Raw genomic sequence first — 15,716 nt, 5'->3', positions numbered from 1 at the left:
AGCAAATATTTAATATGATATTTCTTTTTTTCTTACTCTAAAAAATCATTGAGCTTTGTTTTTTCTCCTTGGAGTATTTTGTTATGAACACGTTCCATGATGGTTCTCACTTCAAACACCCTGAATTGTTCTGTCGGAGAAATAAAAAGACAAAGAAACACCTGTATTAATTAGGTACCATGTTAAACAAAACAAGAGGAAAAGGAAAAGTGTGAGATAGCCTTTCTCTTTAATGTTATTGTAATAATAATGTAATTCGATATTGAAAATAACTACAGTAAACATATTTACTGAATGGTACAAAACATAATATTTGGCATCCATAGCAAAGCCCAAACACTGTGCCTGACCACACCTCATTTAAAGACTAACATGGGCCTGTTGGTCTTGTTAGTCAGGTTTGTTAATGTACATTTGTTAGTCAAATAGTGTCAGTGCTGGACATGGAAATGAGAACTAAACTTGGCAGAAACTAATATTAACATTTGTCCTGCCCTGTGAGCTGCTCAGGCCAAGTGAAAGGCCCGTAGATTAAGTCATTGTGAATTAATCTAAGGATTTATATTGTTGCTATGGCATGTTGTTAAGAGACTCCTACCGTTTAATATAAAGTCAGGACACAATATATGTATGCTGTTGATTGCGGTGTTCTGGTGGTTGTTGTAATTGTCCTTATTGTAACATATATACCTGCATATGTGGAGTGCTGTCGTTGTTTCTTAGGTTGTGGTGGTAGACATCTGCTGGACTCCTTCTGAAGCGTGACACCTAAGGTTTAATATGAAGTCATGACACAATGCATGTATGCTGGTGGTTGTGATTGTTCTCATTGTCACATATATACCTGCATATGTGGTTTTCTTTTCTTGTTTTTCAGTTGGTGATAGACATCCACTGGACTCCTTCTGAAGCGTGACACCTGAGGTTTAATAGAAAGTCATGACACAATATAAGAATTCTGGAGGTTGTAATTGTTCTCATTGTTATATATATATACCTGCATATGTGGAGTGCTGTCGTTGTTTCTTAGTTGGTGGTGGTAGACATCTGCTGGAATCCATCTTAAGCTCCAACCTTCTTTTTCCTTATTTTTCATCGAAAAACAAATAGACCTTTTTACCTCTTTCAACATTAAAACATGCAAATAGCTGATTTGTCAAAGCAAGACATTGTTGCTTCGAAACAGATCACCATTAATCAAACATAAGATACTTTAGACGTTACCTTTATTATTTGTGTAACTGTTGGCCAAAACCTAAAGATGAAATATTTGACTCATTGAAACAGATATTATCCAAGCTATAATTGAATGTGAGTGGAATCAGTCCACCATTAATTCAGACACTTCTTCAGTCAAATATGGTGTTTTTTTGTCAGGACACATCAGTGATTCTATTGCACATTGCTGAGAAATAGAGGTAAAAGCATAACAACAGCATCACTGGAAAATGTGTTTTAACCTTACCTGAGCAGAATCATCATTCTAAGAATAAAACCATGTAATATTTCATCATACAAATAAAATATTTTTAGGATGACTGTAATAAATGGCATATACAACGCTAAACCAAGATAAAATGCTTTGTATTCACATTACCTGATGTGTTGCATTTTTCTGAACCTAATGTCAAAGTAAGAATTTAAAAATCCATAATTAGTGAAGAAAAAAAAAAGAGAAAATATTAATACAATGAAAAGTATTACCTTCAGAGACTTAAGTGCTGTCTTGAATTTTGACCGAGGTCCAATGATCGGGATCAAGTTATTGATGTCATCTTTATCAAGACAGTAAAAACTTTCCTCATCAATGCCTTGACCTGTTATCAGGAAAACAATTCACAAGAATCTTTGTCAAGCAAAACCAAACCATTGTGTAAAATGTTGAAATTCTGTCAAGTGTAAGTTGGCATTGTATTGCAGAGCTATCTTAAATCACATTTTATGTTTCTATTAGCAAATGATTGAATGTTTCAGTATTGGTGGGACATTGCCGGTGACCATCAAAAAGAATGGTAATACTTTACCTTGAAAATTTTTTATCCAATCGCTGAGACCCCATTCAGTTAATTTTGTTTTAACAAAACCATCCATGATCAGAAACAGCAACTGTAAAGTAATCACATAATAATATAAAATATTGTATTACAACTTCCCATTCACTTCTAACAATAAAACATTTAGTAAATTTGGTTTCAAAAGCTGCAGTTCACATGCATCCATAAACATTACAAGAACAGGGATCACAAATGGCACTGTAGAAATGAGAATGCATTTAAATTGTAGTAAAGATGTTGATTTCCAATTTAAGGAATATTGGAAAGAATCTACAACCTGAAATTGTAAAAAACATTTAAAAAAAATCCCAATTCCTCTAAAATCTTTCAGTTTTGTTAATCTTTTTTTATAAAGTTAAGTTTGATGAAAATGACTTATGAAGGACATTTTTAACCCTAACTTTGAAGTTGTAAGTTTTTAAAACAAATGACATCTCTATTCCTTTCTCATCTTATGTAACACTGCTTTACTTACAATTCCTTTGGAGTCTGTAGACGATCCTTAACACAAGTCCAGAAATCTCCACAGATGGCTGTATCAATACTCTCAGATGATTAAGTAAAAAAACAAAAACATCTCAAGCAGTCATTAAACCTCCATCACTTCAGTCTTGTCAAATACACAAGAGGTTACGTGACCTGATACTTAAATCACTTTCAGTATGTTCCTCTTCCTGTAAATGGAAGCGATGTTTCATTCAACTTTAAATTCACAATCTCTCTGTCTGCCCCGCCCTCTTGCCATCAGCACTTTTACTTCCACATGAACTTGTTTGTTCACAATCACACTTCACAAGTTGATTCAACATTTTTCTTATTAACTTCAATTATCTCTTCCTTTCACAAAGAAACTTTAAATAATAATCACAACCTTTTTTCTTTAACCATCATGACCAGTTGAGTTTCCTTTTCTCCCTTGTTGTCAGACACACACAGTAAATCATATATTTCTTTCTCCTTTTCCATATTTCTTCTCTGGAGCCGTTGCTGTGTTCTGCAGCTATCAGACAGACGTGAAGGACAAATGTTGAACGTTTCTATAAATGGACCCAATTTAAAACTTAGCTAAAGGTCTGTATTTTAATTAATGTGCTTAATTAATTGCAAAGATAACAGGCATGTGTCAGAGTGAATCTTACTGGTTGTTTTTGAGACGTGAAGCTGAAACTCTGAAGAGACAACGGATCATTTTTTCTTTTGTACACAATCATAACATCTAGCAGTGAAAGGGTTAACTGGGGACAGTAGGATTCTTTTTTCTGAGTTTTAACGTTTGAACATTTTTATTAATACCTCTATAAACTTGATTAAATGGTAGATGTAGTGTTTAAAGTCCAAAGTGATTTGGGCTGGGATGTTCTTCTCATTGACTTTAATGAAACGTTTGAAAGGGTTGTGCAGTCAACAATTAACATATATCCACCAGCTGTATGTAAATGTAACTCATAAACAGGTTTTATAGGAGTGTCTTTGTTGCTGTAGCGTAGATATGTTATGATGAACCACACCTGTATTATATGTTCACAAAGCAGGCCAACAGTTTCTGCCTCAGTGCAGTTCTTACTGCAACACAACTCTTGTATAAAACAAAAAATGCCATCACAATCTAAAACCAAGAGCAACAACCACTCTGATGTGTGTACTCAATTATTTATCTTCATGAATTAAAAAAATATAGTGCTTGACATGTGTGAGAACATTAATTAATTTCCGGTTCAAAGTATCAACAGCCGTTAACTCACTAAACAACACACCCAAAAGTTAAACTCAGGATAAAAGATTGCTCCAACAAAACATAAGGCAAATACGATGAGCCACCTTCTACACAGGTTTACTGCTGTAGGTTTGTGTGTGGTTGCCTGATGTCAGGAAAGTGTAATATTACAAAGTTAAAAAGAAAATGCTTCGACTTCATGAGAAGCGTTGTCCATGATGGAGAGCATTTTGTCCAGAGACCTCCTCTCGACAGTGGTAGAGAGGAGGTCTCTGGACAAAATGCTCTCCATCATGGACAACACACACCACCCTCTGCACAGCACCTTCACCGGGCAGAGGAGAATGTTCAGCGAAAGACTGCTGTCACAGTCGTGCTCCACGGACAGACTCAAGAACTCTTTCGTCCCCCTGGCAATAAGACTGTATAACACTTCACTGTCACGGCAGGGAAGAAGCGCACGGTGATCCCTGGAATCTTTTTTCACTTTTTTCTCACTCCTCACCTGCACTGCTGACCTCAGAGTCAGCCCCCAGTTGGACACTGTAATGCATATTGATAGTCACTTTAATGAGCACTGGTCACTTTAAAGATAATCACCCTAGTCATGTCTGGTTTCATCCTACTGTTGTGTTATGCTACATCTGTAAGGGTTGACATGATCACCCTAATTAGGTCAAGTTTCACTCTATTGTCTCCAACACTTAATGCTAATCTGCCCCTCAATAGTTGGGTACTTAACGATAATTACCCTAACCACTCCTGGTTTCACCATATTGTCTAGGACACTTAATGCAAATCACTGCTCCTTTAAGTTGGTGAGCCAATTTACATTCCTGCATTGACTGTTTAATGACTGTACTCACACCTCTGGCATAAGCTCAAACACCTCTGTACATGCACATGTAACTAGTTTCTAAAGGTCAGCACTTTGTTTCTAAGGCTCTTTAACTGTTTACAGGTCTCTTTTAACCAACACATGTTTTTCTCTCCTCACAGGTTATGTACATTATGCTATATTAGTTTTAAGTCTAACTGCTAATGCTAACTGCACAGGTTTAACATATAATTATGTTTATTCTTAGTCACATAGGGGCTGCTAAATCTGTTTGGGGGATTTGTATACAGAGGGGAGGGGGGACAGCGGGTGTGTATTGTAACTAATGTCTTGTGTCCTGCCTGTCTGTATACTGCTACTGGATGCCTTGAATTTCCCTCGGGATCAATAAAGTATCTATCTATCTATCTATCTATCTAGAAGCAAACACTAAGTATGCAGAGGTTAGTTTAAGAGTCTGAATTTTGCTTGTTGATTTTTGTTCGGAAACTCTATTGGAACTCCAATTTGTCAGAACAGAAACTGATGTCAGAGAAACATTAAGTTACTTTAATATGATGGACAAAAAGTGCAAACACTCTGTAAAGGACAAAACAGGCAGCAAAATCAGTAGACATGCAACTTGAAAAAAAAGGTTGAAAACAAATATAATGGAGACGTGGAGCTGCAAAAGGAATGAACATGCTGCATAAAATGAATACGTTAATAGTAAACATTCAGCAAATACAAATGATCAAAAGTCAAAAACACACAAACAGTAAACAAAGTTGCTTATTTAGTCTTCATAGCAGATAGGGGGCGCTACTTAAACTTTACATGATGAAATGTTTTTTTACAAAGGACATCATTAACAGAGATGTTTGGAAGGTTTTGAGATGGCTGGGGGAAGAAACAGACCCCCAACCTCTGGGACTGATGAAACAACGAACAAACCGAAGTTAGGAGGTACGTTCCGGTTCCCTTATAAAGCAATCTCCTCGGACCTCTGCCGAACCGGAAGTAGTTCCAGACCCGCCATGTTGAGGATCGTGAACGGAGGAGAGAGGATCGAGGAGACACGAGAGCCGACTTCACGGATTTACAGCACATTTGGTTGAATAGAAATGTTTTGGCAGCTGCAGAACTTTTATACCAAATTCACAATAAAGACAAACAACATTCACAATTGATTGAGTTTTATTGCATGATGCACCATAATGAATTCATTATCAAGACTTTAAAACAGAACAAACATTGTACAGTACAGTTAATATCAGGAAACCAGAAAAGTTTGTCTGAAAATAAAATGAACTTGAATATTTTTTATAATCACAAAGTTAAAAGTTTCTTTTGCACTAAAAGTGTTCTGTCTTTAACTATTACTAGAAAAAAGAAAGATCATCCCTTGAAACCACTAAAATCTCAATTCTTTGATTTTGGTTGAAGATTTAATAAGAAATATAATAATCAATGAAAGGGCAGGGTTTAAATCAAATCATCCACTTCTAGATTCATAAAATAAAAACACACAAAATCATTCCCACATATTTTTAGAGTATAAAAAAGCTATTAAAGAAGTTGATGTCTTGCTGAAAAGAGGTCGGTTACAGTTCTGTCACGCCTCATGTACAGAGGTTATATTCCTCAGCAGAGGCTGTGGGGACTGAATCTGACTCGGCCCTCTGCTGCATGTCATCCTCTAACTCTCTCCTCCTGTTTCCTGTCTCTCTTAGCTGTCCTTTCTAATAAAGGCAAAAAGGTCAAAAAAGAAACCATTAACATAAAAAACACATCATCCCCGATTACCACCAAAACCCATCACTATTTCTGACCTGAGGCCCACGATCAATCAAAAGGAAAACTGTCCGATCACTACTCTCAAATCTCTATGTATGAAACTCACATCAAAAAAACTCAAACCTGAAAACACATCACTCAAAGACAGCAGAAATAAACATCTGATGAAAAGGTTGAGACCAGATCCAGAAGCCTTGTTTTACTTCTCCATGTTCTCAGTGGGACCCTCAGTGGTTAAACACGTAGTAACCCTGAAATAACCACACGAGAGTTAAACAGAACGCTTGTGATATTCTACTGATGACTTTCATGTTACCATTTCATTGTCTATGAGAATTTTAACTTTTAATCAGGAGTTTAACTTAAACTTACCTGTGCAGCTGACGGGCCGGGTTGATCAGCACTGGTGTGAATAGAAGCATTGTTAGCAAATGCTACAAAAATAAGTGAAATAATTTTTACAGTTTAAAATCCGATCATTATCTACTTTTAAACACATTTTACCTGACTGGTGATCCTTCATGTGGATTTCTCTTCAGGTCTTTGTAGTATTTTGTCACCGTTTCAAAGTCCTCTTTGACATCTAAGAAACAAAAGTTAAACTGTAAGCACTGAAAACATGTCTTTACACCTTTAAGCACTTTGGTGTGCAGCACAGCTAAGTAGACAAGTCACTTCCTGTGTTAAAGCCACAATATCAAGAAATCAAATGTCTTTTTGTTTTTATTTTCTAATAAATTAAATGATAAACTAAGGAATTAATTATATTAAAAAAAACATTTGTCTTCTGAAATCAACACATCTTTCAATGATAAGAGCACTGGATTCTGAATGCGCTCAGTGCTGAGAACTAGTAATAGTTCATCATTAATGACAGACTGAACAAAATTCTTGAAAATAAATTTTTGTAAAGTTTAACCATAACAAATGTGGGTGGATTTCACCACAGCAGCCTGATTTGGCATTTCCCTTCTAATCACAATAAAAAATTAATCTTGACAGATATGGATTTAAAATAGGAATCAGGAGCAATTTCCAGTGCTTCAACACTATCCCTAAAAACAAAGTTACTTCGAAAACATTGACTTTACCTGGCACTGATTGATCATCTGTCTTCAGTGAGAGCTCGATTGACCTCAGCATCGTTTCCCTCAGTGTCTTCTGGATTACCTTCTAAATAACATATATTTAACACCAATAACCAAAATACTTTTTTTTAGGATTTACTGGATCATACATAAATCAAAGGTTTAAATTTGTGTTCTCTGGGCTGCTCAGAAAGCAGAAAAGTAATCGATAGACAAAAAGCTTTTGTGAGTTCGTCTTTATATTTAAAAGAAGTTGTTTAACTGAAGTCTCAAAGAACTTCAGAATGATGCACATTCAACTTTTATATGGAAAACCATTCAAGTGAATTACATGACATCATGAAGAATAATGTGTGTAACAAAACACATTTTACTATCTAATACTATATTAGGTGCCTCACAATGAACTGTGAAATATGACAAACCATTAGTTTTCGCAGATTTGAAATCATCACATCTCTCGCCTCCACAAACATGACGTCCTTCTTTGCATAAACATGCTCCTCAATGATCTCCCTCATGGACTTCAGAGAGCCTGGGCCTCTACATTGTTTTGCATCTACAGTGAAACAGAAAATGGTTATAAATGCACATTAATGACATTTATTTGTTTTGATTTGGTGTCAAGTTTCATATAACAACATCTTACCATCATAACACTTCTGCATGTTTTCCTCGATTGATGTCGTCAGGCTGTTGTAGATTTCTTTCTTACGCTCTCGGATGGTTTTGTCGAGTTTTGCTTTTATTTTTTCTTCCTACAACAGAAGATGAAAAACAGTAAAATGTTCTATATCTGAAATACTAACATGGACCTTATTGATGGTTGTCTACATGATCAATGAATATCAATGATAAAGGCTTTAACAGGCTAAAGCGTTTTGGTTGACTTGCTCGCCCCGTTCTTAAGTCTCCTTTACTTTGACAAACAGTTTTAAACAAAACTATTAGATGAGACGTTACCATCACTGTCTCTTACCTCTGTCCTGAGAAATTCCAGTTGCAGCTGCACACCTTTGTACTTTTCAGCCAGAGTCTTTGTGCCGAGTGAAAAGGAACTGATGGCCCCGTTGAATGGATCACATTTTGATTCATTTCTGAAACATGTTAACAAGTAAATCTTTCATTGATCAAATATTGACAAAAGTTCAAATTGAAGAAATGGATTCATGTACTTATTGTGTTAATAGATTTAAATGACTTTAAATAACCATTGCAAACATCTTTATATTATAATTATATTTGCCATTTGAAGAGGTATTATCTTTTCCTCATTTAGTAACTTCTTACGGGAAGGTCTTTCTAAATTCCTCATCGATGCTCTCCATCAGCTTTGAAGCTAATTTCTCATTTAGGTTTAGTTGTTTCCCTTTTCTTGGTTTGTAGACGCCGTTGTTTCCGACAATGGACTTTAATCTCATGTGAAAAGCACTTCCTTTTACTTTAGTCTAAAACAACAACAAAAAAAACATAAACAAACATTTCCTTCGATGATTAACTTTTAAATGTCAAGTGAAAAATCTATTATTTGGGTAAAGGAATAACAAATGAAAACACATACGGGATACAAGAACTTCTTTAAGACGTTTTCCCATGAACTTTTGGATTCTTCAACACCCTCCTTGAGGCACGTTGTAAAAGTCCTGTAGGACTCTTCCATGGTGTTCGAGACTTTACTTACTGCCAGTTCCAAGTTATTTTCAAGGTCTCGACACACATTTTCTTTTACGCCAGCCTGTAATCAAAGAAAAAAATTGTAATTTAAAAAAAAACCAAACACTTTAGCATTTTCTTGACAAAATTCCTTCATATTTTAATTAATGGAACATTTGTTAGTCATAACGTTTTGTGTCAATGTTTATACAAATAGACCAACAATTAAAAAAGTAACAGTCTTATGTAGACAGCAGCCAACAGTTTTTACCACACACCTAAACTTTGTTATTTGATCTTACCACTTCTCTGCAGCCGGCACCTTGAATGAGGGAAAGAAGCCCATATGCTCCTGACACATACTTCAGTGTCTCTGAGTGAGAGTCATTCAGTTCTTGGAGAAATTCCTGTAGTTTAGGGATTTCTATAAAATTAAAAGAACAGACAGCAATTATATCCAGAGAAACTGACTACAGAAAAATATTTTATTTACAAAGTCATCCATGGGCTCCACCTACCAGTTTCTTCTGGTCTGAGCCTTTTTTTCTTCAGAAACTCTTTGGAGCTCACTGTGAACACTTTGAAACAGTCACCACTGAACTGTGTCTGCATGAATAATGAATACATTAAGGTCAGGATTGCATTTAAAAGAGACCTTTACTTTACATTTTCTGAAATTTCACAACTCACCTGAACCCTCTTTAATTTCCTGAATTCTTTCATCACTTCATCCTTGGCTCGCATGTTCGTCTTAAATATGGCAGCACGATCACCATCTTCTGAACTGTGTGTAGAGATCAGTATCAGGCAGTACCTCATACATTATAGAAGCCCTGAAAAGTCAATCTCCAACTTCTTCAATATGATGTGCTTTTCTTTCCTCTCAGGATGAAAACACAAAGTAAATAGAAATAAAATATAGAAAATATTAATTTGATGATATATAAATACATCACAGTAGACACTGACACACCACAGCGTCTACCTTTAAATCTATTGTTAAAAAAATCACTTACGAATCACCTGAATCTTCATCAGACTTGGTGCAGATGAAGTGAATCCTCTGACATTGGCCACCATTTCCCATAATGCTGCTGGCACTCTGCAGAATCTCCCATGCTTCTGGCTCTGATGCTGCTCTCTCAATGTCAGCCACGATCCAAACAGTGGAACAGCTTTGAACAACCTAGACGGATAATCCAAGTTAATCGTGAATATAAGGTATTAATAATAACAGAGAATTGCATTTCAATGAAGTCAATATCAGTGTTTTGTAATAAAATAATGTTAAACTTAAGAAAAACAATAATAATAATAATTATTATTATTATTATAATAAAAGTGATGCATTGAAATGAATTACCTCTTTCCACATCTTATCTCTGCCCTTGTTGCGGTCCCCATTTCCAGGAAGATCAACAAGTGTGACATTCTGAAGAAGGTCATTATTTGGCACCCTGACAGTCACACACTTCACCAGAGGCCAAAACCATTTCTTTATGTCTTTTCCTGCTCCGTCCTCTGATCTGCTTCTTGTGTATTTCACAAGTCTTGCAGACAGCTCTTTAGCCTGACACATCAAAAACAAGATTACAGATTTATTTAAATGCACCATGAAGAGAACAACAATCAAATTTTTGACAAGCAGTTACACAAACAATCTATAAACTAATCGGCCGAGGCCAAAACTTTCCAATAAAGGAAACCAAACTACTGAATATGTCCCTGGGGATTGATAAAGTATTTCTAATTTGATATAGAGCTGGAGACGTTAAGTATTAAGATCAATCTCTCCTAAAGTCCTTTATTGATTTACTGAGTTTAAGTCAACATTTTTTCAACTTGCCCAAAATTAAGCAATACTTAAACAGTGAGGCAGAATGTAGATACCAGATATCACTATCGGTCTGAGATTTAAATGTTATACATATCAAAACACAAAAGATATTGCACATAAGGCTAATACTATAGATTTATTGTCTTTCTTACTGATTCACAGGTCAAGATTTTCGTCTTCGAAACGATAAATTCTGGAATTTCTCTGAAATGTTTGTCGTTGATGAGATGATCCACAGAAGGGTTTTTTTCCCCCCATTCTTCTCCATACAGCGCTGACATCATTTCAACAGCATCATTGTAATCATCGGTACCTTTCTCTTTCTCATTCAGGATGAAGGTTAACAAGAACCACAACTCCTGCTTCAATTCCTAAAAAATAAAATGATATTCTTGTTTCATTTTTAGTTATACTGTACATGATTTATAAAGACTATGGATTAAAGGATATGTTCATGTTCACCCTATTTTACCTCTTTTGTGATGAATTCAATTTCTGCCTCGTACTTCTGGTTCTGTTTGTTAGCCTCCACGTTAATGATGACTGTGGTACAAGCACGGACACTTCCTGAAGGTAAGAGATCCTTCTCTCCAAGGATAGCATTTATTAAAGAGCTTTTTCCAGCCCCTGTTCTTCCAAAGACTCCAACCAGCTCCTTCTTTTCTGTCTTCAAGTCCCTGATTTTTTCCCTGTTGTACAAGAATTCAAATGTGTTCATTCAAATAAAAATATTACTTTAAAGGTGTCAAATGTTAAGCTCTCTGCCTTTCCGCTTTCAATTATGCACCATTGGATCATGTTATAATTGCAACATAATAGAGTACCATATAAATATGAATCCTATTCACACACATCTGTTTGATGATAAACTGCTGCACAGAATTAGAACCAAACACAGTAAAAAGGTTCACCCAAAACCTTTTCCTGGGGGAGGACCCCGGCTTGTACACTGATGAGTGACATCATCCATTTTTTTTAGACGGGGGGCTCCAGACACTCATCGGCAGCTGCCGTCATGTTGTTAATGCTCTCTCAACCTAACTGTCAGTCAACCTAGTGACAGGCTTAAAGCTAAAGTTGAGGTGGGTTTTAAGCCTTTAAGCGTTACAACATGCCTTTTTTACTTGTGAAAGGCAATCATCATGGAAAAGTGCCGGTATGAGGATAGTCTGCACAGAACAATATAAATAGTACAACGAATTCTCGTGTTAAAGGATTTATTGTAGCTCTAGAAAATGCAACAAAAACAATGCAATCCCTTTATCTGCGCTGATGAATGAGTATGTTCTGTTTTTGTGAAACTTTCTGACATGTAACACCATAAAGTGCAAAAATGAAAACCAGCTCCGAGGGCCAGTCATTATTTTTTTGTGACACATAAGCAAATATTTGATATATTTCTTTTTTTTCTTACTCTAGAAAATCATTGAGCTTTGTTTTTTCTCCTTCGAGTATTTTGTTACGAACACGTTCCATGATGGTTCTCACTTTAGACACCTCGAATCTTTCTGTTGGAGAAATAAAAAGACAAAGAAACATGTGTATTAATTAGGTGCCATGTTAAATAAAAAACAAGTAAAAAAAGGAAAAGTGTGAGATAGCCTTTCTTTTAAATGTCAATTAAGGATAATTCAGAGAGTACCAACAAAGCAGCAAACATAAGATGGAAAAGGAAGCTAATTCAATATTGAAAAAAACTACAGTAAACATATTTACTGAATGGTACAAAACAAAATATTTGGCATCCATAGCAAAGCCCAAACACTGTGCCTGACCACACCTCATTTTAAGACTAACATGGGCCTGTTGGTCTTGTTAGTCAGGTTTGTTAATGTACATTTGTTAGTCAAACAGTGTCCGTGCTGGACATGCAAATGAGAACTACACTTGGCAGAAACTAATATTAATACTTGTGCTGCCCTGTGAGCTGCTCAGGCCATTGATTAAGTCATTGTTTGATTTATGAAGTAATGTAGGGATTGATATCAATGCTATGACATGTTAAGAAACACCTAAGGTTTAATATGTAGTCATGACACAATGCATGTATGCTGGTGATTGGCTGGCACAGGAATGAGTCTTAAAACCTAGAAGTCAGTTAGCATTTTAGCGACATGGGTTCTAAACTCTAAAAGTCAATGTCAATGATTTTGAATGGGTTTGTGGTTAGACTCCTGAAAGAAGGTTTGTGGTTAACACAAGCTTAAGAGATGTTGACGTTTTGTTGGAAGAGATAAACTACGTTTGCTAAGACCCCACTTGAGAATTTTCAAGGTTTCATGCAAACTTAAAACTGCGTTTGATAACAAGTGGCTAACTGAGACTACAGTGGTTGTCAGTGAGATTAAACATCATTTCGCCATGGCAAGGCTACTTCTTGGTTGGCCTACAAAAATATGTCATTACTATTCCAGTCTATTGTGGTGTTCTGGTGATTGTAATTGTTCTTATTGTAACATACAAACCTGCATATGTGGAGTCCTGTTGTTGTTTCTTTCTTGGTGGTGGTAGACATCCACCGGACTCCCTCTGAAGCTCCAGCGTTCTTTTCCCTTATTTTTTTCATTGAAAAACAAAAAGAGCTTTTTACCTCTTTTAATATTAAAACATACAAACAGTTGATTTGTCAAAGCTAGACATCATTGTTACAGAAGCAGATTCACCATAAATCATACATAAGATACTTTAGACCTTACCTTTATCACTTCTGTTACTGTTTGCCAAAACCTAAAGATGAAATATCAGACACATTGAAACAGATATCATCAAAGCTCGAGTGTGACAAAACCTCAGGAAGTGGAGTCCATCAGTCCACTATTAATTCAGTCAAATATGATGGGGATTTTTGTCAGGACACATCAGTAATTCTATTGCACATTGTTAAATAATAGAGGCACAAACATAACAACGGTATCCCTGAAAAATGTGTTTTATCCTTACCTGAGCAGAATCATCATTTTCTTCATGTTCCTGTTGACAATGTTAAGAAAATCATCACTCCAAAGCAATGTAATATTTTATCATACACTTTAAATCACTTTGGAGAATAAAAATAAATTAATTACCTGATTTGTTGCATTTTTCTCGGCCTAATGTCAAAGGGAAAATATAAAAATTCATAATTAGTGAAAATATTTTTTAGAGAAATTATTGATGCAATTTAGAGTATTACCTTCAGAGACTTGAGTCTCTTCTTGAATTTTGCCCTTGGTCCAACTTTTGTGATCAAGTTATCGATGTCATTATCCTCGAGACAGTAAAAACTTTCCTCATCAACGCCTTGATCTGTTATTAGGAAAACAATTCAGAAGACCTTAGTCAAGCAAAACCAAACCATTGTGTGAAATGCTGAAATTCTGTGAAGTGTAAGTTGCGAGTATTGCAGAGCCATATTACAGCACATTTTTTATTTTTATTAGCTAGGGTGGCAAATTCTAAGCATTTGACTTACTTGACCATAGGTAAAATTAACGATCAATGTTCTTTATTAATCCCCCAGGGACATGCATTAATGGAGAGATATAAGAGTGCGTAATATTGTCTATTAATTGCATATTATTAAATGTTTCAGTATTGGTGGGAAATGCTGTGACCATCAAAAAGAATGATAATACTTCACCTTGAAATTTTTCTATCCACTCTCTGAGACCCCATTCAGTTAATTTTGTATTAACAAAATCATCCATGACAGGAAACAGCAACTGTAAAGTTATCATATAATAATATAAAATATTTTATTACAACTTCAAATGTTGCAGACATGTTTGTTAATTAAATGTAATTAGACAAAGACAAGAAGTTATGAACAAGAAAAGGTCCAAAGTGACTATTTGGGAAATATCCGTCAGGTCATACAGTAGGTTCCACTCACAGATTAAATCTCCATTTGAAAGCATCAGAGGCTGCTGCATGCTTCCACCTGCATGGTGGACTGCAGACAATATGCTGTTTCAACATTTCTGAGCTCACAGTCACAACAGCTCTAACAGAGATGTTGGGCAAAGAATCAGGGATTGCACAAGAACAGGTGCCATGGAAAAGCTAAATGAAAGTTTAATGTAACTAGATAGAGAGATGGATAGATGGATAGATGGATAGATGGATAAATGGATAGATGGATACTTTATTGATCCCACGGGAAATTCAAGTACGGTATGTTCGCTGCTAAAAGACAAATCTTTGTCAGAATGGCCCACAAAGGTAGTGTTAGATTTAAATGCCTCCAACAGTGATACAACATAAAACACTGATTATAAGTAAAAACAACCTTGAGTTTTATTTTAACTTCTAACAATAAAACATTTAGTACATTTGGTTTCAAAAGCTGTAGTTCACATGCATCCATAAACATTACAAGAACAGTGGTCACAAATGGCACTGTAGAAATGGAAGTGCCTTTAAATTGTAGTAAAAATGTAGATTTCTAATGTAATGAATATAGGAAAGAATCTACAACCTGAATTATAAAAAAACATTTTAAAAAATCCCAATTCCTCGAAAATCTTTCAGCTAAATTTAAGTTTGATGAAAATTACTTACAAAGTACCTATCTCTTTTCCTTTCTCATCTTATGTAACGCCACTTTACTTACAATTCCTTTGGAGTCTGTAGACGATCCTTAACACAAGTCCAGAAATCTCCACAGATGGCTGTATGAATACTCTCAGATGAAGTAAAAAAACAAAAACATCTCAAGCAGTCATTAAACCTCCATCACTTCAGTCTTGTCAAATACAACAAGAGAATACATGACCTG

At 35.5% G+C, this 15,716-nt stretch overlaps 2 protein-coding genes across 2 annotated transcripts in view; both read right to left on the bottom strand.

The window, feature by feature from the left end:
- Positions 1-15,716, bottom strand: part of LOC306837630 (nuclear GTPase SLIP-GC-like) — a 96,664-nt gene that overhangs the window by 54,712 nt on the left and 26,236 nt on the right. Inside the window, exon 20 of the mRNA XM_079365374.1 lies at positions 6,887-6,965. Coding sequence (XP_079221500.1) covers positions 6,887-6,965 — 79 coding nt within the window. The remainder of the gene's footprint in view (positions 1-6,886; positions 6,966-15,716) is intronic.
- On the bottom strand, positions 8,707-15,614 carry LOC306837633 (nuclear GTPase SLIP-GC-like). Its single transcript, XM_079365377.1, has 16 exons — positions 15,552-15,614; positions 14,580-14,661; positions 14,133-14,245; positions 13,901-13,930; positions 13,657-13,687; positions 13,426-13,512; positions 12,375-12,468; positions 11,433-11,649; positions 11,113-11,331; positions 10,487-10,693; positions 10,140-10,309; positions 9,814-9,907; positions 9,642-9,729; positions 9,426-9,547; positions 9,032-9,205; positions 8,707-8,918 (listed from the first exon to the last, which is right to left on the bottom strand). The coding sequence occupies exons 2-16, from the start codon at positions 14,644-14,646 to the stop codon at positions 8,757-8,759; spliced, it is 1,875 nt and encodes a 624-aa protein (XP_079221503.1). The 5' UTR covers positions 14,647-14,661; positions 15,552-15,614; the 3' UTR covers positions 8,707-8,756.

The sequence above is a fragment of the Symphodus melops genome, assembly GCF_947650265.1.
Source record: "Symphodus melops genome assembly, chromosome: 17".
NCBI classification, from domain to species: domain Eukaryota; kingdom Metazoa; phylum Chordata; class Actinopteri; order Labriformes; family Labridae; genus Symphodus; species Symphodus melops.
This window is presented reverse-complemented; position numbering and strand designations above follow the sequence as displayed.